Source organism: Amphibalanus amphitrite, unplaced genomic scaffold (assembly GCF_019059575.1).
Source record: "Amphibalanus amphitrite isolate SeventyFive unplaced genomic scaffold, NRLGWU_Aamphi_draft 001433F_arrow, whole genome shotgun sequence".
NCBI lineage: Eukaryota > Metazoa > Arthropoda > Thecostraca > Balanomorpha > Balanidae > Amphibalanus > Amphibalanus amphitrite.
In genome coordinates, this window is record NW_024882926.1 from 16,296 (window position 1) to 42,636 (window position 26,341).

At 47.5% G+C, this 26,341-nt stretch overlaps 1 protein-coding gene across 2 annotated transcripts; it reads left to right on the forward strand.

Moving 5' to 3' along the window:
- LOC122373026 (dipeptidyl peptidase 1-like) lies at window positions 1–25,549 on the forward strand. 2 transcript variants are annotated; one of them, XM_043350759.1, is made up of 13 exons: window positions 1–98; window positions 1,468–1,622; window positions 3,610–3,764; window positions 13,763–13,912; window positions 14,437–14,576; window positions 14,960–15,085; window positions 15,713–15,821; window positions 16,249–16,326; window positions 16,622–16,736; window positions 17,176–17,252; window positions 17,650–17,852; window positions 18,688–18,798; window positions 25,355–25,549. In XM_043350759.1, the coding sequence occupies exons 2-12, from the start codon at window positions 1,469–1,471 to the stop codon at window positions 18,752–18,754; spliced, it is 1,374 nt and encodes a 457-aa protein (XP_043206694.1). In that variant the 5' UTR covers window positions 1–98; window position 1,468; the 3' UTR covers window positions 18,755–18,798; window positions 25,355–25,549. The 2 variants fall into 2 exon arrangements, with proteins under 2 accessions (XP_043206694.1, XP_043206695.1); XM_043350760.1 differs by lacking the exon at window positions 18,688–18,798.
- The last annotated feature ends 792 nt before the right edge of the window (window positions 25,550–26,341 follow it).

The window sequence follows — 26,341 nt, forward strand, 5'->3', positions numbered from 1 at the left end:
GCCTGATAACATGAAGTTATAAAGGAGGGCGCGGATGATGAAAAGTCACGCTGTTGGTGGCCGTCCCTCGGACCTCCGGTCACCCTCAAAACTTCCAGGTGAGAACAGGCTAAAGCCTTGCAGTCATTAGCTTCTAGGTACTCTTTAATCACAGATTCATATGCAAGTTGAATTTCAAATGTAGCCAACTACCAATAGCATTGACCTCACTCAGCTTTTGCAAAATTGTCAGAGAACTCGGACTTGTTTTCAATAATCAATCGAAAACAAATCTAAAGAATAATGTTAAATTGACCACAAACCTTTGTTATAAGAGGTTACTCTCATATCCCTCATAAAAGTACTCTCATATCTCTCAATCTCTCATGCTCTCATAGCTCTCTCAACCTTATTCTCATATTAGCCAAAAGATATAAAAATTCAAAAAGACAAAATGGAGTTTAGGGAGGTTTCGGCTTTGCGCCTTTATCAGCCGTTATGTACCTGAAAAAAAAAAAACTAATTTATATCCCACTAATTTCTATCTCGTTCTCTCAAGGTGCTGCGCTCGACGGAAATAACCCGTTTTCTCAGGATGCTGCTCACCTCGGTGTAACATTTCGTCCCAATTTCTCAAATTGCTGCACGCGCAAAAGACGCTGCTCCTGCCGGTGTATGATTTTCCGTACCGTTTTCCATGCAGGATGCTGCGCTACGCTCTGTAATTTTCCGTCCCGTTTCCTCAGGATGCTGCGCTCGGCAGTGTGAGTTGTAATTTTCTGTCCCGTTTTCTCAGAATGCTGCGTTTTGTTACATTCCGTCCCGTTTTCCCAGGATGCTGCGCGCGGTGGTACTCTCGCTGCTGCTGCTGCGCTCGGTGGTGTAACAATCCGTCCCGCTTTCTCAGGATGCTGCGTTTTGTAACAATCCTTTCGTTTTCCCAGGATGCTGCGTTCTGTGACATTCCGTCCTGTTTCCCTGCAGGATGCTGCGCACGGCGGTTCTCTCGCTATTGCTGGCTGCTGCTGGCTGCGCTCGGCGGTGTAACAATCCCTCCTGTTTCCCAGGATGCTGCGCACGGCGGTGTAACAACCCCTCCTGTTTTCCCAGGAAGCTGCGCGCCGCGGTTTAACTTTCCGTCCCGTTTTCCCAGGATGCCGCGCTCGGCAGTGAGAGCTGTAATAATCCGCCCCGTGCTCCCAGGATGCTACGCGCTGTAACATTCCGTCCCGTTTTCCATGCAGGATGCTGCGTGCTATAATTTTCCGTCCCGTTTCCCTGCAGGATGCTGCGCGCCGCGGTTCTCTCGCTGCTGCTGGCTGCGCACGGCGGTGTAACAACCCCTCCTGTTTCCTTGCAGGATGCTGCGCACGGTGGTAGCTCTCCCTGCTGCTGGCTGCTCCTGCTGGGTGCGACTTTGTAACAATCCGTCCCGTTTCCCCAGGATGCTGCGCTCGGCGGTGTAACACCCCCATCCCGTTTCCCCAGGATGCTGCGCACGGCCGTTCTCTCGCTGCTACTGGCTGCGGCCGCAGTGCGGGCCGACACCCCGGCCAACTGTAGCTACTCAGACATCCAGGGCGAGTGGCTCTTCTACTCCTCCGAGCCAACCGGCGACAGCAGCATTCAGTGCGATGACGCCAGTGAGCAGGGGCCCGGGAACGATTTTCAAGTTGGGGGGGGCGAGCCTAAAATACCTGACATGATGCAAATGAAACAGTGGCGTAGCTAGGGGTCTAAGGGGACACGTACCCCCGTACCCCCCCCCATCGGGTTCAAAGGGACTCTCGGGTCCGAGCCCCGAGGGGCCCTGCGGCGCCAGTTGACCGCTGAGGGTTAACGATGGCCATATTTCGACTCAGAAGGGCCCCATGGGGTTCGTTAGAGCACCTCATGGGCCCTAAATAGCCACACTAAGATCTCCATAAGGGCCCCACGCCGGCTTCTGAGGGTCTCTTGCGGCTTTTAAGGGCCCATCGGTGGTCTCCAAAGGACCGTTACTGGCCTCTGAGAGTTCTTACCAGCCTATGAGGGGCAGTTTCCAGGGGCATGTCCCGCCTGTGATTGTCCCACACTTATTTTTCTGAGGGCCCCATAACGGCAACTGTGGGGACCCTCATCGGCGCCTATGAGGGCCCACGCAGGTGTCTCTGAGGGTTTCACACCCTCAACTCTGAGTGCCTACACCACTGCCTATTAAAGCCCTTATATCGGCGGCTCTGAGGACCCAACGGCCAACACCTGCGCATCTTAAGGTCACCCACGGATGACTTTTGAGGACCCCACACCAGTGACTCTGAGGGCCCCACTGGCGTCTGACAGTACCATTTTGGTCTCTGAGGGCCCCACTGGCGTCTGACAGTACCATTTTGGTCTCTAAGAACCCCACAGGACTTCTTCTGCCGGCCTAAGGGCCCCTTGCCGGTCACTGAGAGCCCCCTGCCGGCCTGTAGAGGGTTTGCGTTAGCAGCTCTATGTAAAGGCCCACACCCGTCTGTAACGGCTCCATACCAGCGTCTATAAGGGCCCACAGCAACGCCTGTAAGGACCCTCACCGGCGCCTCTGAGAGAATCACACTAGCACCTCGGCTCTGAGCGCCCACACGGGCACCTGCATGATGGCCCCACACCAGTGCCTCTAAAGGCCCCTTACTGGCGGCTCTGAGGGCCCTATACGCCGGTGATTCTGAGGGTGCTACTGATAACCGAAGGCACCACATAAGCCCTTAGTGTCGCTGAGCTTTAATCCCATACCAGCCTTCCGAGGGCGCCACGTCAGTGCACCCATTGCCCCACACCCCTTCCTCATACCCAGAGCGAGTAAACTGTGTTGTACATACATATAGCAATGATTTTACCACCGTTGTACGTTATGTATTTCTCAAAGTTGACCCAAAATGGTCCAGTATAAAATCTGGCCTGCCAAACTTATGGCCAAGGTCAGGCCCAAACCAAAGCGGGATGACCATAGAGGGATGACAATATGTTGTCAAATCGATACTTTATCAGCAGAAACCATTCAGATGGCACGGACTGAATGCCGTGTGTTCATGTTAAGATGTTTAAAGGAAACAAGACGGAAAGAAGTCCGCAAAAGGGAGGAAAGATCCTTTCTTGCTGCCTCAATGTTGAGGGGGCGCCGCCCCCTCGGCTCTCAAGTTGGGGGGGCAAGCGCCCCCGCTGCCCCCCCCTGTTCCCGGGTCTATGCCAGTGAGTGGAGGGAAACGTTGCAGAATTCGGACGCGTTCATGACTGGTGTTAACGAACTCGGCTTTACGAACACAAGTACATAGTCATACATACATGATAGATGTTCAAGTATCAGCCAGTTGTTTGGCGTAAAAAGAGTGGGGAAAATAAATACGAAATTTTTTTTTGTGGGATTTTGCAAATCACGTGTGAACTTACTTTGTCTAAAGTCAGCATGCTTCGAGAATCTTTGCTAGCGAAAAGGGTGCATGCAAAGTTTTTTTCAAGGACTAAAGTAGTGTCTTTGAATACTTCCTACATCTACATATATATCATTATATTATACACAATCGCTCTTGTACGACAGAACGATGCCTGAGCATGCTTCGTTGCGTCTGCGGCACGTTATAACATCATTCCATCGTGTTTCTCCCCCCGCAGCGCCGATGGACACGGTGATTGCGCTGTCTCTGCAGGCTCCGAACACAGTAGTGGACACCTACGGCAACGTGGGTACCTGGACACTGATCTACAACCAGGGCTTCGAGGCCACCGTCAACGGACGCACCTACTTCGCCTTCTCCTACTACACACAGGTCAGAAATACACTACACAGTGGTCAGAAATACACTACATAATGGTCAGAAATATACTACATAATGGTCAGAAATATACTACATATATAATGGTCAGAAATATACTACACGCAGGTCAGAGATACACTACATAATGGTCAGAAATATGCTACCTAATAGTCAGTAATATACTACATGCTGGGCAGAAACACACTACATATAGGTCCAAAAATACACTAGTTACTGGTCAGAAACACACTACACATGTCAGAAATGCACCGCACACCGGTAGCAAAAATCTCCAAACACAAGGTAGGCAGTGTAGAAATACACCTACATATACGCAGCAAGGACGTTTCGCGGGGATACACTTGAAGCTCGAAGCTAGGCAAACAAGATAGTGTCCATTATCTGACACCTTATCAACGACCTGACATGCGATCTTAATCCAACAGACCGCTGAAAAAGCCCGGGTTTTAATACACATCGGTGGTCTGACCAAACTCATATCGCCAAGTGTGTGTCTAAGATGAACGTTATCTATGTAGCTAAGGAACAAAGGTATTCAGAAATCGTGCGATGCGCCGATCGTGTGATCTCTTATCGGCAAAACCTAACAGGCTCTGTGGGTCAAGCGGGCGGTGAATGTGTCATTGGGAAGTGGGAACTAAGAATTGGCTCGGAACTGTAGGCTGTAGGACATCATGAGGCTGTTCAGTGTTCAAACTATGTTTTACCAGAAATTTAATGAAAAAACAAATGACGCATAACGTCCATTATGCTTCGGTATATAATATTCCTTACAGTGCCGGCGGATTGCATTTTTGAAAGGGTGGGCAAGATATCGTGGGGGCCTCCTGGCGAAAAAGGGCCTTTTGTGTATAGGGGCCTCCTAGATCTGGTGAGTGAACCAACGGAGGGGTAAACGTGTACCACCGAAGTAAACCAACTAGCATAATCTGCTCTACAAGCATATTTTTTCCGCCAGCCAATTCAACGAAAACAAAATTCAAAATTGTAGTCAGCGGCGTGTTTAGAATATCGCGAAGGAAGGGGGGGCAAAGGTTAGGAGGGCGCCACCTCACCCAAGGGGCGTTCCACGACAAATCGACAAGTGCCCTGCACCCTCATATTTTATTTTTTGCTTAAAATTGGTCTAATGGGTTGTGATGGGCGGGGAAGCCAGCTGTGGCAAGGATTTTTTTTTCTTCGAACAACGGTTTCCGAGATATAGCCTCGGGCAATTCCTGGATTTCGCGCTGCAGCCCCATGTTTGGCGGCCTATAACTCAGAAACTATTGGTTTTTTACGATGAAAACTTTATATGGTTCAACTCACAATCAACCAACAAACATTTTGGCTATCTCGGATTTTCAATTTTTGAAAATTTTGATCACGTGACCTTTTGTCCTATTTTTCGAAGAGTGACCTTGATATTTTCCCCACTGAAAGTTGCAATTTTGTCTGATGACGATTAAAGCCTTATCAATTGTCATTCATATGCGATAATAAAAAAAGTGGTTATCGCCCTACGTTGACCTCAGGTCAGGTCATTTTTATGACCTGTCCAATATTACGAGCGGGAGCGACAGCGAGATCTCGAGAATAAAGCAAGATAGCGACAAGCGGTAAACGGTAAAGGGTACACACGGATAAGTTCTATAATTTTTACTGAGGTCATTTTCAGGTCAGGTCAAAGATGACGTCACAGGAGCTAAAAGGAAGTCAAAATAGCGGTACTATACATATATATGAAGTTTTTCTCGAATAACTTTCCAGGTATACCACCTAGGAACAAACTAATAGCACCATCGTGATCCTCTCATCGATCCGCATCGAAACATATGTATGTTGACCTCGAAAGGTCGAAAGGTCAAAACTTGACCTTAGATCACGTGACCTAAGGTCAACTTTTGATCTTTCGACCTTTCGAGGTCAAAATACATATGTTTCGATGCGGATCGACGAGAGGATCACGATGGTGCTATTAGTTTGTTCCTAGCTGGGATACCTGGAAAGTTATTCGAGAAAAACTTCATATATATGTATAGTGCCGCTCTTTTGACTTCCTTTTAGCTCCTGTGACGTCATCTTTGACCTGACCTGAAAATGACCTCAGTAAAAATTATAGACCTTATCCGTGTGTACCCTTTACCGTTTACCGCTTGTCGCTATCTTGCTATATTCTCGAGATCTCGCTGTCGCTCCCGCTCGTAATAATGGACAGGTCATAAAAATGACCTGACCTGAGGTCAACGCAGGGCGATAACCACTTTTTTATTATCGCATATGAATGACACTTGATAAGGCTTTAATCGTCATCAGACAAAATTGCAACTTTCAGTGGGGAAAATATCAAGGTCACTCTTCGAAAAATAGGACAAAAGGTCACGTGATCAAAATTTTCAAAAATTGAAAATCCGAGATAGCCAAAATGTTTGTTGGTTGATTGTGTGTTGAATCATATGAAGTTTTTATCGTAAAAAACAATAGTTTCTGAGTTATAGGCCGCCAAACATAGGGCTGCAGCGCGAACTTCAGGAATTGCCCGAGGCTATATCTCGGAAACCGTTGTTCGAAGAAAAAAATCCTTGCCACAGCTGGCTTCCCCGCCCATCACAACCCCTTACACCAGTTTTCAACGAAGAATAAAATATGAGGGTGCAAATTTAATTTTTTATTTGTCGATTTGTCGTGGAACGCCCCCCCCCCCAAGGAGGGCGCCGTATGTACGGTGGCGATATAAAAAAATCCTTAGCGATCGCTCAGGAGGGGGGGGGGGGGCGTTTTTACCACGCCACCAGCTTTTTTTGCGTATGTAAGGAAAGCGGCGACGCGCAGTGCTGCGAAACTTGGTATCGGGTTAATATCACACGCGACAAAAAGGTTGCAAGCGATTGGCATGTGCATACCAAATTTCTTTCGACCATACGTTCTTTAAATGCCGCGCCGAAGTCCCGTAGAATTGTCAAAAAAAAAAAACCTTTTTCTGCTTTTTAGGCACACCTGTTATGCATTCACCATTCGAAGCTTTTCTTGTCCCTTTAGCAAAGTTAAGTGGGACAAAAATAAAGGTTGGTGGAGACGTTCTGCCCATGGGTGACGGTGTAGAAAAAGTTTATTGGTGACGGCATCCACACCAAATCACCGTATCGAATCGACACCGGAGCAAGCGATGCGAAAGCATGCGAGCTCACAGCGAGAATGCAGCAGCATAGCAGCAACAATCTTCAGAAACACCAGTCATGGTTGTAAAATCAATCAGTTAAGACCAAGACGGGTCTCATCCATGTTGGAGCGTAAATGGTTTTGGTTGGTATATATAGGAGTCGGCATTAATTCAAAGTGTGTCAACCATAAGGGGCTTTTACACCTTAGGAGGGGTGATTTGCGGTCTGGGTGTGTACTTGTGATGAGTTGTGAACTTTTGTACCATTTCGATTTTGTATTATAGGAAGCTAGCACTGACGAAGATATATTCGAAACGCGTTTGCAAATGCTTTCTTTTACAGTACATTTATATTTAAAAAAGTTTCACTTATCTACTCATACATTTGGTAGGTATACTTCATTCATTGTGCTGAATACACGTTCCATTGTATCAGTTTTCCCAGGCAATGCATCACATTGTGCAAGAGAACGGCTATGCTGGGAAACATATGTACTTAAGCTTACGAGTAGATAAATGATAGGAGGGCAGCGATCAACGGAGGTCGCCAATAGGTAGATGGGCTGTGATCGGCAGGATAGTGCCAATGGTTGAGAGGGCGGAGATCATCAGGAGAGCGCTAAATAGGTAGTAGGGCCCCCGATCAACATTAAACAGGAGGTCGCCAAAAGGTAGGAGAGCCCCGATCAACATTCGACAGGAAGGCACCAATAGGTAGGCTTGGGTTGCGAACATCGGGAGGGCGCCAATGGGTAGAAGGGCGGCGAATGACAGGAAAACAGAAACACCAATAGTTAGAGGGCGTTTTTCCCAAGACGGTGATATTGAATAGGACGTCGTCTGTGAGGAGGAAGGACGCCGATCAACAGGAGGGCGCTTGTGATCAGAGGGGCGGTGATCAACAAGACGGCGCCAATAGGTAGGAGGATGGCTATCAAGAAAAGGACGCCAATGTGTGGAGGGACGGCAATCAACATGAAGGCGCCAAAGGGTAGGAGAGCCCCGATCAACATTCGCCAGGATAGCACTAATAGTAGTAGGTTGGCGAGCATGCAGGAGGGCGCCAATATATGTAGGAGGCCGTTTATTAAGAAGTGGGCGCCAATAGGTAGGATGACCATTGACCACGTCATCAACATTCAACGGGAGGGCGCCAGTATGTAGGAGGGCCCCGAACAACGTGAGGGCGTCAATGATCAGAAGGGCGATGACCAGCAAGAGGACGCCAATAGATACGAGGATGGCAGAAGGTCGGGACACCGATACCAAACCAAATACCAACAATGATCATGTGAAAATACCGAAACCGAACCGACTTGGGAATATGAGGAAAATACCAACTTTTTACCAAATTCACAACCTCTTTTTCATTAGTGAGGATTCATGGTAGACTGAAAACAATTTCACCCGAAGCTGGCGAATTAAGCGTTGCTCTGCGGGTAGTATATGTGTATTAACTCGCCATGTCCAGATTCTAGCTAGAAGGTAAGCAGACTTGCCTGCCTTATTACTCGTAAATATGGACTGTACCCACAGTCTGCAGTAAGGTAGCTACCCAGCACCGGATATTGTCCCCGCGGGTGTCGAGTCATTGCCACAGCCCTCACTGAAAGAGTTGGAACTACTCGAGGTATCGTAAACGCGTATCCGTGGATGGCGAACCTTTACATAACCTGCCCAGAAGGAGTTGGATCTACTGTTACAACTAGATGGCGTTGTCTCTAACAGTTTTGAATTACAACAATTTTTTAACTTTTTTTTTTTTTAAACCAATGATATGTTGGCACATTGTTTGGCGGTTTTCAAGTGGGGGCGAAAGTACAATTGTTAGGGTGCATCTTTAAAACCTCTGCAATATTCATCACGGGACGATTGGCAACGCTTTTTCTTCCGAAACTACCAAGTGAGACCATTTTGATTCTTATATAGGTCACGAAAGCAGCGCCGACATATCTTCTAGATTTTGGGCGGTCTGCATGACTGCCGGTGACTGAGTCATGTCGAAATTTCTATGGGAATTCGATTTGACCTTTCCCACCGATGTTTTCTAGGTGTGAGATTGCTATAATATAGATATTTTCCCGCAAATATGGTCAAGCGTGGGAGTTTTTTTTTACCCTCGTGACTTGGTCGGCGAAGGGTAGGCGCGGAGGGTAACCCCATCTCCTAGGGGTTTGTGGGGCGCTGCTGCCAGGTAGGCGTCGATGAATACCTTTCGATGGAGGGGTCGCGAGCCACTGGTGCGCGAATAGTCGTGGAGGGTTACTACTCTCCAGAGTGAATTGCGAAAGTGTTATGTCCTAAATTGACTCTTGGGAGGGTGGTTAAAAAATGGTTGCGGATAGGGGTACCCGCGAGACACCGGTTTACTCGCCAGTTTTGGGTTAAATTGTTTTCAGTGTACAGTCGTGTACAGGTTGATGGTCCCCTACTCTTTATCCACCGGGTTCCTATGGCTCAGCATTGGCAGCAGCCGCCTGGTACCGGTAGGCTGTGCCGCATGACCCGAGAGTGAAGCGGCACAGTCTACCCACGCCGTTTGACATCGGCTCGGGTCGCCGGGTGGAGCGCTTTGTAGACCAGCTGTCGCGTCAGACCAGCGCGGGGGAGGGGCTCGTCTCGGTGGTTGGCGTGGGCTGGCGAGTGGTATGGGGCGTGTTGGTGGACCATGGGGGCTGGGCGTGTGTGTGTGTGGTCAATTGCTGCATTGCACATTTTGCGTCGCTTAGCAATTGCATTCCTGTTTTTGCTAAGCACAATGCACGGAAGACCCAGCGAATATAATTTACTTGTGCATTGTGCAAAACGTGATTTGGCATGGTATCGAGGCAACCATAGGTCTTGTGCCACATACATGCATGATATTTAGGCAATACGCTTATGAAAATGGTAGATTGATCTGATTGATCCTGGATGTCAATTTGTATGCTAAATGTCGACATGTATTAAATGAACGAATGAATGAATCAATCAATCAATCGACAATCGACATGTAGATATAAAACCGTATAAATGGCTCGCAACCACTAAAATCAAAACAGATCCTAACTCGGAAAAGTAGCCGGAGCCCCGATGAGGCTCGAACCGGGACTCCACGTTGAAAGTTTTGCCAATGATCCATCATCATTCCACCAAGCTAGAGCGACCGGCACCCGAAACCACAAAAACATTCATTGACTTTGCTGCCGACCTCCCGGCCCCGCCGCCCGCCCGGCCAGACTTTGCCCCGGCCGTGGCCACCATCCGGTGTAGCTCAGCGTAGGTGTGCTAGACTGTCAAACTGACCGGTAGTGAGAGGCCCGGTTCGAGAAGCTTCGCGTGCTGGGTGTTTATTTCTGTGTCCGAGGCTATGTGATTAGTCCATTTTTCAGAAAGATTATTTGGTGACAGGTCTGTTTTCTTTCTTTGCTGCAATGCATGAGGAGACCGTATGGACCCTTACCTATCCTTCCGCACCCCACTTGGGAGATGGGTGTTTGAACCCCCCTGGGTTTTGTGAATATCTCTAAAACGAATTTTTTGGAGGGTGGATTACGATCGGTTCTATGCGACAAGTGACCACGCACACCCAGCCCCAGGTCCGCTCACTCCCTCCCCACATCACCCCCGCCCCACACCACACTCCAGCCCGCCTCATCCACCGAGCCGAGCCAAATAGACAGGCCTGACCTTTACCCCCCCTCCCCCCCAGCCGGTGTAACGCAGCGTCCGGTCAAATCGCTCTACCAGGCGACCCGAGCCGGTGTCATACAGTGTGGGTAGGCTGTGCCGCTTCACTCTCGGGTCATGCGGCACAGCCTACCGGTACCAGGCGGCTGCTGCCAATGCTGAGCCATAGGAACCCGGTGGATAAAGAGTAGGGGACCATCAACCTGTACACGACTGTACCAATAAAATACCAAATAAATTAGCCTTGAAATATCAAATACCAAGATGGTATCGGTTTGGTATCGGTATACCAAAAAGTTGGTATCCGATTGACATATCTAACATAGAGGGCCTCCCATGTGCACGGGGGCCTCCTGCATACGTTTAGTTCCTCATCCGTTCAGGAGACCTCCTCTGTACTCGGAAGGGCCTCCTCTGTACACTACGCGCCTCCCGTGTACGTGGAGGGCCTCCTATGTGCAAGGGGCCTCCTTCGTATCCGTCACGCCTCCGCTTTAGATGGAGGGCCTCCCTGTGCACGTGGGCCTCCTGCGTACCTACGTTTCGTTTCTCCTCCGTTCAAGGGACCTCCTCTGTACTCGGAAGGGCCTCCTCTGTATACTACGCGTTTTCTATGTGCATGGAGGGTCTCCCATGTGCACGGGGGCCTCCTGCGTATGTTTCGTTTCTCCTCCGTTCAGGGGGGGGTGCGTATTATTTAGGCCAGGGTTCATAATGTCCAGGGCACAATGTGTCCAGTGCTCGAATTGGCCAGTGCCTTGAATTGGCCAGTGTTCACATTGTCCAGGGATTACATGGTCCAAAAGTGGCCAACTGGCTGCAGATAGGGTAAATTCAAAGAGGCCAGGGTTCATAATGTCCAGGGCACGATGTGTCCAGTGTTCAAAATGGCCAGGGTTCATAATGTCCAGGGCACGATGTGTCCAGTGTTCGAAATGGCCAGGGTTCATAATGTCCAGGGCACGATGTGTCCAGTGTTCAAAATGGCCAGTGCCTTGAATGGGCCAGAGTTCATAGTGTCCAGGGATTACATAGTCAACCCAACCCAACCAAAACCCAACCAAACCTAACCTAACCTAACCTAACCTAAGCTAACCTAAGCTAACCTAAGCTAACCTAACCTAACCTAACCTAACCTAACCTAACCTAAGGTAATGATGTTTGCCTACCAGGGATAAGGAAATAGTTTCTCGCATGAATAGATTGCAAGCAATAGTAAATCAAATAATTTTAGGTTAAGTGGTTATGCATCAGGCTTCCTAAAAATATTTGATTTACTATTGCCTGTAATCTCTCCTAAGGCATTGCCTTCGGCACTGCACTGCTTTGCATTGAGCTGATTCCGTGTTTTTTACATAATGACGTCACTTTCAGTGACTATGTAATCCCTGGACATTATGAACTCTGGCCCATTCAAGGCACTGGCCATTTTGAACACTGGACACATCGTGCCCTGGACATTATGAACCCTGGCCATCTCGAATACTGGACACATCGTGCCCTGGACATTATGAACCCTGGCCATTTTGAACACTGGACACATCGTGCCCTGGACATTATGAACCCTGGCCTCTTTGAATATACCCTATCTGCAGCCAGTTGGCCACATTTGGACCATGCAATCCCTGGACATTATGAACTCTGGCCCATTCAAGGCACTGGCCATTTTGACACTGGGCATAGCGTACCCTGGACATTATGAACCCTGGCCAGAATGAATGCTTCCCTTCAGGGGCCTCCTGCGTATGTTTCGTTTCTCCTCCGTTCAGGGCTCTGTACTCGGAAGCGCGTCCTCTATATACTACGCGCCTTGAAGCCTTCTCTGTGCATGGAGGGCCTCCCATGTGGACTTTTTTGTCCTCCCAGCTAGCCGTGAGGCTATAGCCGAGGTCCCATGTGGACGTGAGCCTCTTCTGTATCCGACACGCTTCCGCTTTAGATAGAGGGCCTCCCATGTGCACGGGGGCCTCCTGCGTACGTTTAGTTCCTCATCCGTTCAGGGGGCCTCCTCTGTACTCGGAAGGGCCTCCTCTGTACACTACGCGCCTCCCGTGTACGTGGAGGGCCTCCCATGTGCAAGGGGCCTTCTTTGTATCCGACACTCCTCCGCTTTAGATGGAGGGCCTCCCTGTGCACGTGGGCCTCCTGCGTACCTACGTTTCGTTTCGATCCTCCGTTCAGACTTCAGGGGGCCTCCTTCGTACTCGGAAGTCGGAAGGGCCTCCTCTGTATACTACGGTTTGTCTATGTGTATGCAGGGCCTCCCATGTGCACGGGGGCCTCCTGCGCACGATTAGTTCCTCATCTGTTCAGGGGGCCTCCTCTGTGCTAGGAAGGGCCTCCTCTGTACACGGGGGACCTCCCATTTGCACAGGGGCTTCCTACGTACACATAGTTCCTCCTCCGTTTCTGGGAGGGCCTCTCTTTGCAGGGACTGGGAAGTGGGAGGGTCTTCTGTCACGACAGAGCCTCATCTTAACATTGCAAAGTGACCCTGAGGGAACCTTCTTTTGCATGAAAGTGCCATTTTTTGCACGGAAGCCTTTAGCCTCTTTCAAGCATGGCTGGCCCTAAAAAAAAAAACGGAATAGAGGGCCTGCGGCCCTCTGTTCCGAGCAAAGGGCCTCCACCCAGAACAGGGTGGGCAAAAAGATAGGTAGTTTTGCCCACCTTGAGATTTTTCAGGGTGGGCAGCTGCCCACCCTGCCCCACGGAATCCGCCGCCCCTGATTCCTTACCTATATTCCACAATTTTATGCATTAATGGCTTCAACTTCTACCTTTTTACTAGCAAAACTATTTCACATTTAGCCATGCAAAAATAAAATGCAGACGTGGCAATTTTGTATTTCCCGTGTTAATATGTACAAACAATGAATTATCAAGCGTTCACTTGCGTCACGACTCTTTGTTAAATCATAACTGATAAGACGGCGATGACGTCACAAGTCTGTGTCACCAACCAGTAATGATCTTATGTTTACAGGACGGTGAGGAGGTGACCAGTCTGTGTGACCAGCCAGTACCTACTGATCTTATGACATTATTTACAGGACGGTGAGGAGGTGACCAGTCTCTGTGACCGCCCATTACTGACTTTATGACATTATTTACAGGACGGTGAGGAGGTGACCAGTCTGTGTATGACCAGCCAGTAATGATCTTATGACGTCATTTACAGGACGGTGAGGAGGTGACCAGTCTCTGTGACCGCACCTTCCCCGGCTGGTCTCATGACATCACCGTTCGTAACTGGGCCTGCATTCGAGGCCAGAAGCAGGGACCGAGCATGCCCAAAACGCACCGCGTTCGGCTGGCTGATGCCGCCAAGGTGAGAGCTGCAAGCTGCAACTTGCAACATAGGGAAAAGCTGAGCGAGGTGTAACAACTAACATGGTGTAGTTAGGGGGAGTTCAATGTAAAGCGTTTTGCCCTCTTGAAAGTTGAGTTAAAATGGGGGAACACGGAGGTCCTTACATACACCACCCCAAGTTGGTGTACATTTTGTACACCAAGTTGTGGTGTACAAAATGTACAAACTATGCAAAAACTAATGTTAAAAACAACAAATACATACAAAATGTAAAAAAAAACACAATGTAAAAACTAGTATGTATGCAGCTCGAAGAATGCAATGGTATAGTTACCGATTCGTTCGTAATGTGAACGAATAATCAATGAAAATCGTTTTGACAGCCCCGCAAAGAAGAGGAATCTGCCTAAAACATTAAAAAAACACAAATATTAACATCAAAATTATAGTCGATATATTGAGGTGAACAGAGAAACAACATATGATAAACATTCTAGTCCGTGAAAAACCGTTTATTCTCAAAATAATGTTCTTGTTGGCAGGCTGCCAAGAAGTACGTCAACAACCACGCTCTGATTGCCGCAATCAATGCGCGTAAGGAGAGCAAGTTCACGGCCAAGGCGTACCCGCAACACGAGAAGTATACTGTGGCGGAGATGTACCGACGCAGTGGCGGAGCCAGGTGCGTGACATGGGGGGGAGGGGAGCAGCGGGCCAGCGGCGGAGCCAGGTCAGTGACATAGGGGGAACAGCTGCGGAGCAAGGTACGTAAGTAAAATAAGGGAACACCGGCGTAAAAAGGGACACAGGGGCGGAGCCAGGTGCGTGACATGGGGGCAGAGCAGGGGCGGAGCCAGGTCAGTCAAAAAGGGGGCAGTGATGCTAGGTCTGGAAAAGATATAGGATAGGTGTAAACGTGGCACCGTCTTAGTTTTTGTGTTCAATTTATTCCCGGTCACCGGAATAAATAACTCGTCCATTCCTAGCTTCATAGACCACGACGACGCCACTTTGTCTCCTCTCCCCCAATGACGTCATTTGACGCGCTCCCTCCCTCCCGTACAGGTCGCACCTGCCGCAGCGTCCCAAGGCGGCTCCGATGACCGCGGAGCACCAGGAGATCATCAAGTCTCTGCCGGCGAGTTTCGACTGGGGTGACGTCAATGGAGTCAGCTTCGTCCCTCCCGTCCGGTGGGTGATGCAGCGCAGCTGATTAATGTTAGTTCATTTTCGCATCATTTTAAATGTGCTTATCAAATGAGACACGTAATTAGTTATGCCGGGCGAAGACGTTTAAAGTTTTGGGTTACCATGTCACTCGGTTTGTCTCCGGTAATCGAGCAACTGTGACTACCCACTCCTTTTTACACCCCGTATGGTGTGTTATCCACCCTTTACATCTCTTTGGCGTTTTCTTCAGTGACCAGGCCAACTTTGACTACCCACTCCCTCACACCCCATGGTGTGTTATCCTCCCTTACACCCCTCTGGTGTGTTATTCCCTCTTTATACCCCTCTGGGGTGTTACCCACTCCCTAACACCCCTCTGGTGTGTTATCCACTCCTTACACCCCTCTTGCGTGTTATCCACCCCTTGCACCCCTGTGGCGTGTTCCCCAGTGACCAGGCCATTATGATGGCCATTTCTAATGGCCATCGCCAATGACTCCCCCTCTTTTACACCCCTCTGACGTGTTCCCCAATGACTGCAGGCCAACTGCGGCTACCCACTTCTTTTTTCACCCCTATGGTGTGTTATCCACTCCTTACACCCCTCTGACGTGTTATCCCCTTACACCTCTCTGACGTGTTCCCCAGTGACCAGGCCAACTGCGGCTCGTGTTACGCCTTTGCCTCGATGGCTGCCCTCGAGTCACAGGTCCGCATTCTCACCAATAACACTCAGCAGCCCGTCTTCTCGCCCCAGGTGAGCTGTCTTACCTCGCCCTAGGTCAGTTATATCTTCTCACCTCAGGTGGGATAGCTTACTACGATGTGTCTTATTCCAGAGTTAAATCTTGTCACCCCATGTATAGCCGTCTTCAGTCTTACTCTTACATCACTCACGATTCATGAGTGAGGCAGTATAGGTAGTAGTGTGTATGGTATTAGGCTATATGTTTTGCAACCCTATTCTCCATTGTTTTTTATGGGATCGCTCAGTCAGGCTTTTAATTGAAATTCAAAGATTTAAAAATAAAAATCAAAATAAGAACGGGAAAGCTCCCACTATGATTCCCTCAAGTCACTATTTCATCCCGTATCGTCAATTAACTGTTTTACCCCTTACCATGCTCTTTCATTGCTCTGCCCTGAACATGTCTCCAGTGACGTCATTTATATTAATTTCACAGGACATTGTCAGCTGCAGTGAGTACAGCCAGGGCTGTGACGGAGGATTCCCATACCTGATCGCAGGAAAGTACGCCAAGGTACGTCATCCTACGTCACTACCCTGATTTCATAACGAGAAAAATCAGTGATATTTCCACCAAAGTTGCAGGGCATGGAACACACACCGGCGCATTTGCATGATTAAGTTTTGAGTATGTCGATAAATGCATTTTGGGTTTGTAATAGATATGAAACGATAGGGAAGAATGCGTAGCGTCTCAGTAAATACTGTTCTCGATGTGTTATGTGCATAGACGCACAATACAAGCTCATGTTTTTGACGTCATAAGATCTCTGCTTCCGTAAACTATCCCCATGTTGTCGTTCTGCCAGGACTTTGGCGTGGTGGCGGAGTCTTGCAACGAGTACCAGGCTGTGGACACGGCTACCTGTGGTACGGACTCGAGCTGCGGCCGCACCTACACCGCCACCTACCAGTATGTCGGAGGTAAGAGACTCATACAGCTACCAGTATAACGGGGGTACGTGGCACCAGCTACCAGCATAACGGGGGTTCGAGACACCTACAGTTACCACTTACCAGCATAACGAGGGTACGAGATGCCTACACCTACCAGTATGTCTGAGGTAAATGGCACATACAGCTACCAGCATAACGGGGGGTACGTGACACCTACACCTACCAGTATGTCGGGGGTAAGTGACACTTACAGCTACCAGCATAACGGGGGTACGTGATACCTACACCTGCAACAACGCCTCTCATAAAAATGTCTTAAGATTGTAAGCCAATAAGCCGCGATCTTCAACCAGAAATCAATAAATCAATTTCACCGTGTTTAGATATGCTGCATTGCCATTACCTGTTACCATGCTGTAAGTGGGGACCTGACCTGACCTGACCTCTACTGACCTTCTCGCTGCAGGCTACTACGGCGCCTGTAACGAGGCCGTCATGATGGAGTCGCTGGTCAACAACGGGCCGCTGGTCATTGGATTCGAGGTCAGTGGAACGGCTCACTGTCAGAGACGAGACTCCGGGGCAGGGACGGATGTCCTGTTATCAATCATCATCTTTGCGTTTCAGAAAAAGGAATGAGCCTCAACGACAGTTTATTTGTATTACTTTTCAGAATAACTTGTTCAGAATAACTATTGTTCTTTCAATCATAAGTTATATTTTTTACTCAGTCTATTTATTGGCACCACGTCGCCTGGCACTACTTTCACTCCCTTTTTATCAGCCATATTTCCGCCAACCGTCGACGACTGTCCGCGTCCGCTTGGAACTTTTCCCACGACTATTTCAATTTTTATCCAGCATTCTTTTCACTAACTTTAAACGACTTTTCGGCAGCACTACTACATTTTCGACTGATGCTTTTTTCTTCTTCACGCAGGTTTACGACGACCTGCGCCCGTACCAGGACGGCGTCTACCACCACGACTTCAGCCTGGATCACCTGACGAGCAGCGAGTTTGACCCCTTCGAGCTGACCAACCACGCCGTGCTCATCACCGGCTATGGCGTGGAGGACGGCGTCAAGTACTGGAACGTCAAGAACTCGTGGGGTACCGACTGGGGCAACGGCGGATACTTCAAGTAAGAGTATACCGTAAAGTGGGGCTATATGAGACAGCGGGGCTATTTGAGACAGTATTTAAAACCGCTATAAAATGAAGATCGTTTGATTTTGTGTGATATTTTTGCACAGGGAGGTATGGAATCGAGCAGTATATGGCCTGAGCAAAAATTAAGCATGAATTTCAAATGGTTTTTATTTTATAACAATTTTAAATACTGTCTCAAATAGCCCCACTGTCTCAAATAGCCCCACCTTACGGTACCCTTATTATTTATAGTATAACCTTAACATGCCCTTATGGTATACCCTTAGTATACCCTTAGGTGAGGCGACAACAAACAAGACCAATCCTGTTCCATGACAGCCCGTGCTCACTGCTCATACAAATTGCTCTACTGATGGGCGAAGTTGTAAGAAAATACGTGCTCGCGTAATTACTTTCCACCCTGTACGTGGCCCAGGAGCCGGGTTATAGATGGTGGGTGTTCAAACACCCACCAGCAGGGCGTGGAAATCCGGGACCTTCAGCGGGGCGCGGGGTAATTTAAGCGCGATCAGCAACCATAAATAAGCATACTGCCTATTCAAAAACTAGATCGACAAAGGCTACTTTTATTACAAATGTCGCCAGTCTCAAATACCAAATAGCCCTCAGGTCAATGGCGTCACATGGGTGTGAACAAGGCATCAACAATACACACAACACACACCCACCCACCCAAGGGAGTTGAAATCCAGGAGTCCCAGCGGGAGCTAGATGTCGGTGGCAGCGTGTCACAGAAAATAATCTATAGGTATAAGCGCCCTCAAGGAGCCTAAAAAGTAACCGATTTCCGCCCCGCTGTGTTACAGAATCCGTCGCGGAACTGACGAGTGTGGTATTGAGAGCATCGCTGTCGAAACCAAGGTGGTGCTCTGAGACTGGCGATGAACCGCTGGTGAAGGACTCGGCAGTTGAAACAAGTACGTTTAGCGTAATGATGTGCTTCAATGTTATTGTACAATTGTGCATTTCAGTTTATGCTCAGTACCTTTAGGTAGCGCCCGCCTTAACTTTATTTTTACGAGCGAGCGAGCGCAGCGAGCGAAGCGAGTCTTTTCAATATAACGGGAAAATCTCAGTATGAGCGGCCCGGCCCGGCCCGGCCTGGCCTGTAACGCTTTTGAGAGGCTTATATCTCAGCAACCGCTGGACCTATTGGCCTGCGGTCTTTTTTTGCTGGGTAGCCACATCCCTTCTAACCCATAATTGACTACTTTTGATACATCTCAGTGACCGTCGTGGCACGTGCCACGTGAAAAGTCAAGGGTGTTCAAGCTGTTTTGCAAAAATAGTGATTTTGAGAGGCCCATATCTCAGCAGCCGCTTGGGCGATTGTCTTGCGGTTATTTTTGTAGTGTAGCTGCATACTTTCTACCAAAGGTCGATACCCTTGATCTATGTGAGTGACCCCCACTGCACGTGCAAAATGCAAAAAGAAGAGGTGCCAAATTTGTTCCCATTTCAATAACTCAGTAATTACTGGGGCGATTTCGCTGAAATTTGGCATACAGGTAAGCACTCACCAGGCAATGCATTCCCATGTGTTGCGGTTGGGGTGCTACTGCACGTGCGCACGTGCAGGGGGCGCTCCCAGATCTCGAGAACGGCTGGGCCGATTGCGCTTAAATTTGGTACACGGTTGGGGACCAGTTAGTAGGGTGCCGTGCAAAAGTCAGTTTGGACCCGTTTGCACGTGCGCACGTGCAGAATGCCGCTTCCAGATCTCAGGAACGGCTGGGCCGATTGCGTTCAAATTTGGCACACCGCTAGCGACCGGTTAGAAGGGTGCTTTGCACAAGCCCGATGGAAGTACCCTCTCGCCCTTCCGCACGTGCAGGGCTCACTATCTCGCTCGCTCGCTCTTCACCCAAAAGGCCTTTAACCCTATTAGTGGCAGGCTCCTGGTATACCCCTATTAGTGGCAGGGGGGGGGCTGTTTACGGGGTTCCGGACAAAAAGTCAAATGATAAAAGGTAAAAGGATGATTAGTCAACAGACATTACGTCAAAAGCAAGAAGTCAAAAATCTTAAAAGTCAACAGGTAAAAGGTCAAAAAAGAGGAAAGTCAAAAGGCAAAAAGTCAAAAAGGATAAAACGTCAAAAGATAAAAAGTGAAATTGCCAAAAAGTCAATGAACAAAAAGTCAACTAGCATAGAAGTCAAAAGACAAAAAGTCAAATGGACATAAGGTCAAAAGACAAAAAGTAAAAACGGCAAAAAGTCAAATTGCCAAAAAGTAAAAAGGACAAAAGTCAAAAAAAAAACAAGTCAACCGGGTATGAAGTCAAAATAAAAAGTCAAAAGGTCAAAAAGTCAAAAAGACATATAGTCAAAGTCCAAAAAGTCAAAAGGACAAAAAATCAAAGGGACAAAAAGTCAAAAGGACAAAAGTGAAGAGGACAAAGGTCAAAAGACGAAAAGTCAACAGGACATAAAGTCAAATTACGAAAAATCCAAAGGAAAAAAGCTAAAATCCAAAAACTCAAAAGGGCAAGTCAAAGAGACAAAGTCAATGACACCTGGATCATCAGTCATTACATACGATATACATGAGATACATGAGATAACATTTACAAACAGCTGTACACAATTAAGCAGGATGCTGCACAATATAACCTGCATCATTGGACATTGAAGCGAGACTGCCTCCATTGCGCGACTGATGGTTATTCCCATGGCCCACAACTGCGACTCAGCTGGTCACACAGGCATGCTTGGCTGAAATCTGACACACATTCGTTGACACTTACGTGCTAGGTGGGAGCTCGCTCGCATCGTAAGGTTGTCATGAGGCAGCGTTACATGATCCTTCGAGACAACTGGCTGTCCCAGGCGCAGTTTACTGGAATTATTTCAACAAATATAGTAACCCGGAATGTTATCGATACGAAAGGCTCGCTTGTTCAAATTTCCTTTATTGTGTAGGGAGACGTTTCTCATCAATTGATTCCGTCACGGGTTCTATAAGCGATTTCACACTTTTATCATAGTACAAGCGTATTGTATGGTACAATTGGTACAATAGTAAAGCGCGTCGTTTCTTTTAGATAGGTGGAAGTTGAAACGAGAGGCAATAGTGTGATTGTCGGATTGTCCTGCCTTGAAAGGAACGCTCATATCAGCATCAACAGACAACAACCTGTTAATATTCACGGACTGCATATAATTAAGGTGACCAATTTTCACCAATTTTGCTGTGAACGACCTCGTCACGATCCTAACAGACACCGAAACCCCTTCTCTGATGATAGAGACGGAGCAGTTTCCTAGGTCGATAGACCTTCTGAAAAAGTATCGCGAGCTCTCTCAGGAAATGCGGGCACAGTTTATTGCCCAGGGCCTGGACCGTGACCCTATGTCTGACCCTGAACTAGCGAGATACCTGTCTCGTGGGGGCAAAGGGAGCAAGTAGGGAAATGGAGATGGAAGCGTTTTTTTTTTCTTGCTGCCTTGTGTACAACGCGTGACCTGTCAAAGGTAAATATCATGCATTTTTATTTTCATCGAAAGGTACGGACTGCATACAATTAAGGTGACCAATTTTCATCGAAATGTATAGGTCAATTAAGTTATCGAGATGCGATTGCTAAAAACACAATTTTTTAGGACCTCGGAGCTGTGGATCAGGTGGCCCGGCGCGGGTCAGTCGCTGACTGGAGACGCGGGCTGCGGTGTACTTGTACCGGCTTAGTTAACGACTGCTGTTAAAGACTACTTTTTGCTGTTGACTACATTTTGCGCATCAACTTTTCGCGCACCTATTAACCTTCGCCCCAGTGGAGGGGGGGGGCATATGTTACCACCCTGTCGCGTTTTTTGCCTATAAATAAAAAAACGCGGCGCGTAGCGCCGCGCCGCTTGGCATAGCTTTTGTACATCAATTTTGGACAATCTGTGAAATTTTTGACCCCAGGTCATGTCAGGTCAGGTCACCAGGTCAAGTTAACTGACCAGGCCTAAAAAAAGTTTGCAATCATGTCCAGCCTGCAGTGTTTGTCACAAAGGTTTTAAACTTGGTGGATTGCATGATGTTATGGGCGCCTACAATTTGCGTATCTCGGATTTTTTATATCCGTGACCTAAGGTCAGGTCAGTGGCGTGACCTTACCATTATAAGTCAATGGAGAAAAATGAAAATGCCTCTAGATCTGTGTGTACGCATAGGAACAGTCCAACTATTTCAGAATCACAATGATTTGGACCACCCGTGACGACCAAGGTGTCTTTTTTGCTGATAGCCTCTAGAAAGGTCATCCGAGGTCATTTGAGGCTACAAACAGATTTTTGCCAATAACTCGCGATTGGAAAGAGATAGGACGCTGGGGATGGCCTCATTGTGTTTGTCTTGTTGAGACGCATCGATTGATATGCAACATGACCTTTTCCGGTCAGGTCATGACCTTGACCTGAGGTCAAATTTTCAAGTTAATCTTTCAAGGTCAAATTATAGTTCATTCGACGCGTCTCGTCGAGAGGAATACAATTCTGGCAATAGAAATGTCGTGGCTTTTTGTAGTCAAAAGTTATTGTCGAAAAACTCCTTGCGAAAAAACAGCTATTTTTGAGTTTTTGCCCTCTGGAGGCTAAACCGTTGACCTGACGTCAATTTTGATGATTACCTTATCAAAAGAAGAGTTCAAAAGCTATCGATTGCGTTTCCATGCGTTTTTCTAGCTATCATAGTTCCTGAGATAAATGCATGTTTTCTGAAAAATATAATATAATGACATTTGGCAAATTTTGACCTTTGATGACCTCCAGTGACCCCAATTTTGCTCCAAGATGAAAAATGACCGAAATAATTTCAAACGTACTCATTAAGAGCTATCGACTGCTTTTTACCGCGTCTTTCTAGCCTCTTAGTTTTTGAGTTAGAGGTGGGTGGTAACATATGCCCCCCCCCCCACACTAGGGCGAAGTTGGCTGAGACCGCCACTTGGGCGCGGGTTAACTATTTGCTTGTTGACTCTTTGTGTGTTGACTTTTAGCGTGTTGACTTTTAAGCATGTCGACTTTTAGCGTGTTGACTTTTAGCATGTTGACCTTTCGCGTGTTGACTTTTAGCGTGTTGACTTATAGGCGTGTTGACTTTTAGCGTGTTGACTTTTAGGCGCGTTGACTTTTAGCGTCTTGACTTTTTGCGTGTTGACTTTTTGCGCGTTGACATTTTGCGTGTTGACTTTATGCGTGTTGACTTTTAGCGTGTTGACTTTTAGCGCGTTGACTTTTTGACATGTCGGCCTTTTGTCTCTTTGACATTATGTCTTTTGACTTCTTGCGTGTTGACTTTTAGCTTGTTGACTTCTGGCGTGTTGACTTTTTGGCAGGTTGACTTTTTGTTCATTTGACATTTTGTCCTTTGACTTCTTGCGATGTTGACTTTCTGTCTGTTGACTTAATGTCCTTTGACTTTTTATCCGTTTACTTTTAACGTTTTGACTTTTCATCCGGGAATCCTGTTTACGACCCCCCCTTGATATCTCGAGATCTAACGGGCCGATTTTCAAAATTCAAACGGCATTCGATTTCGCTCAACGTGATCTACATTTCTAAAAAATAAAAATTAAAAAATGTCAATAGGGGGGGGGGGGGGGTAGAGGGGGGTAAAAACGGGCAAATTGCAGATACATTTTAGACTGTTTATCATGGCCAGGTTTCTGAACCAATCTTAACGCAACTTTTGCCGATCGATAGAGAATGAACCAGGAATTCACATGGATCCTAAAAATATGCATTTTCAAAAATCATAGGCGGATACAGATCATTGAGATTGGGGGTACACAAAAAGTATAGTAAATAAGGTTTTTGTTGGTACTGTTTCTATAAAGGGTGGTAATGGTCTTGTTATGTTACAATTTTCTTATGAGAGAACGACTACAATTGTATTGGTCATGCATAGGCGGTGTCAGGGCACCTATGTTGGGAGGTAAAACATAACCCCCTTTTTTGGACGCCTGGATCCGCCTATTATAGCAAAAACGTGTCAAAAGAGGATGCACAATAACTGTATATGTTATCACATGATACCTTTCATTCACTGTTCGTAAAACTGGTGCAGCATCGTGATCTTCGCCCAAATGACTCGCTTCACGAATAGGACCCCCAATTCCCAGTGCTCTGGAGCCGCCCCTGGTAAAGTTATGAACTTGAAATTTTCAGGGAATGTGCCCAATTTAGTTTTAGGAAAAGTCAGAAAATTTCAGCATCGTAGCTTCAGCGGTTTCGGAGATATTCCCGAAAGACCTGAGGGGTGGATAAAAACAACCCCCCCTGCCACTAATAGGGTTAACTGGTACTTTAACAAAATTGCTCAGATATAAAAGTAAGGAACAATACGAACCACTCAGGGATCAGTCGTGTCATTTTCAGGAACATTACACTACCGCCAAACACTAAAAAGAGGAAGGTCAACCTTGCTTGACTTTTTCATTCACCTTTCTCATATAACTCAGCTTTTGGCCGCCGCCTGGCAGCTCTGGCACATTTTCAACCATGTTGTCATTCCCTCCATTCCCTTTCTCTCGACATTTAACCTTGCCCTGACCCGATTAACCCATGATAAAGCGACATTATTTGCTGACTGATCATTGAAGTAACAGTGAAAACATTAACCCGCGCCTCGCTGAGGCTCCTGGATTTCTACGCCCTGCTGGGAGGGAGGGGGAGGGGGTATTTGAGCACTCGGCTACCTCGACTCCCGGGCAATGTAGCAATACTGGGTGGGAGGCGCTCGAACGTACATAAAAATAATGACAAAATTAATTTGTTCTTCTTTTTGTCAGGTCAAATGTTCAGTCCCCAAAGGTCATCAAAGGCCAAATTTCGCTGATTTCCAAGTCGAATATGGACATTTAAAACATTTAAGAAAGCAAAAAACTGCGCATAACCCTGAAACAAATAAAAAGAGCTTATGCGGCTCCCCAGAACAACGCATTTGATAGCCTTATTGACTCTCTTTTGAATTAACTCTCAAATTTCACTTAAGTCCCACGGGTTTGCCGGCTAAGGGCAAAAACTGAAAAAATAGACGATTTTTGAGGAAACAATTATTTTTCTGCAAAAACTTTTGATTAAAAACTTGCCTGAGTTTACTTTTAGGTACCGGCATCGTGCTCCTCTCTATGGTGCTATGGTTTGAACCTGAAAGGTCAACTTGAAAATTTGACCTCAGGTTAAGTGACATAACGACGCATTGGTTAGGTTTGCACCAGGAATCGCCATCGTAAGCGCCGCCGTGAGGTCACTAGACGTGACCTGATCTTGAGTGACCTTGGCCTGAAATTTAAAATGTGCAGAAAAGATGTACAAGGTGTGCCAAAAACGGTGGCGTGGAGCGCCGTCGTTTTTTAGATATTCGCGAAAACCCGCAGGACGTGTTCAACCCTATAGCTATTCAACCCCCTCCCCTTCCCCAGCAGGGCGCAGCTTAACGAAATAATTATTAACATCTCGATTCTCGCTGTGTTTTTGTTTCAGGATCCAGCGCGGAACCGATGAGTGTGCCATTGAAAGTCTGGCGGTCGAAGTCAAGGTCGTTCTCTGAAGAAGAGGTCAAGGTCATGTTCTGATGAGCAAGATAATCGCGACCTTTCACCCCAATGAAAGTTGTGTGTGTACATGTATGTTTTTGAGGTCATAAACTGTCGTTAAACAAATATAGGACCTCCTGGAGACGGCTTTTGAGCTTTGCAGCGTCACTCTCCAGCTTATTACGTCAAGGGGAATGGAATGAAGCTAAAACGGTGGTGTAACCGGATTTATAGAGTGCTATGAGCAGTAACGTGGTATGTAATTAGTAGCCCTGCGGATATTGGGTGCTGAGGATCCACGCTGCACAGCTATGGATACACGATGCACGACTATAGGAACATGCAAGAGCAGCTCAACCACCGCAGACGTGTTCAGTTGAACAATATTTATTGATTTTTATCTAAACATACGACATCCACTCAAATGAGGTCTTTTCAGCCGAGGCACATGAGATAAATCCTAGCCTAGATAAGATCCTATGGCATAAAAAGAACACTGAGTCACAAGGTTTCGGCGTGTGATTTTGAGCACGCAGAAACACCGAGCTTACGCTCCGGTTGCCTGTATTGACTCTCTGGTGAAGACGGCGACGCCTCCACCAGACTTCTTACGCCCGACAACCTGGGGTGGGGTTTCACCGGTGATAACAGCACGCTGCTATTCTGCTGACGTCCGACACTTGTGGTAGTGTTGGAGCAATGGACTTGTTGACGTCTCCATGGAAACCCAATTTGACACGTGGAATAGCAGCGTGCCGCTATCACCGGCGAAACACCACCCGGTTTCGTCGGGAGATGTTATACCTAGCAGAGGAGGCCGACTAGACGACCGGATGTGCCAGTTTTCAGGTCCGTTTCGGTTAAGCACAGAATGTCGGCGTTTCTCGGAGTGAGCTCTCAGCTCCTGGAGATCATCTGGTAGTTTTGGGATTAG

Excerpts from the sequence above, each read along its gene's own strand:
- LOC122373026 (XM_043350759.1), top strand. The coding sequence starts at position 1,469 with ATGCTGCGCACGGCCGTTCTCTCGCTGCTACTGGCTGCGGCCGCAGTG. Across the intron at positions 16,327-16,621 it reads TCGCAGGAAAGTACGCCAAG|GACTTTGGCGTGGTGGCGGA; the intron begins GTACGTCATCCT and ends TCGTTCTGCCAG. Across the intron at positions 16,737-17,175 it reads CACCTACCAGTATGTCGGAG|GCTACTACGGCGCCTGTAAC; the intron begins GTAAGAGACTCA and ends TTCTCGCTGCAG.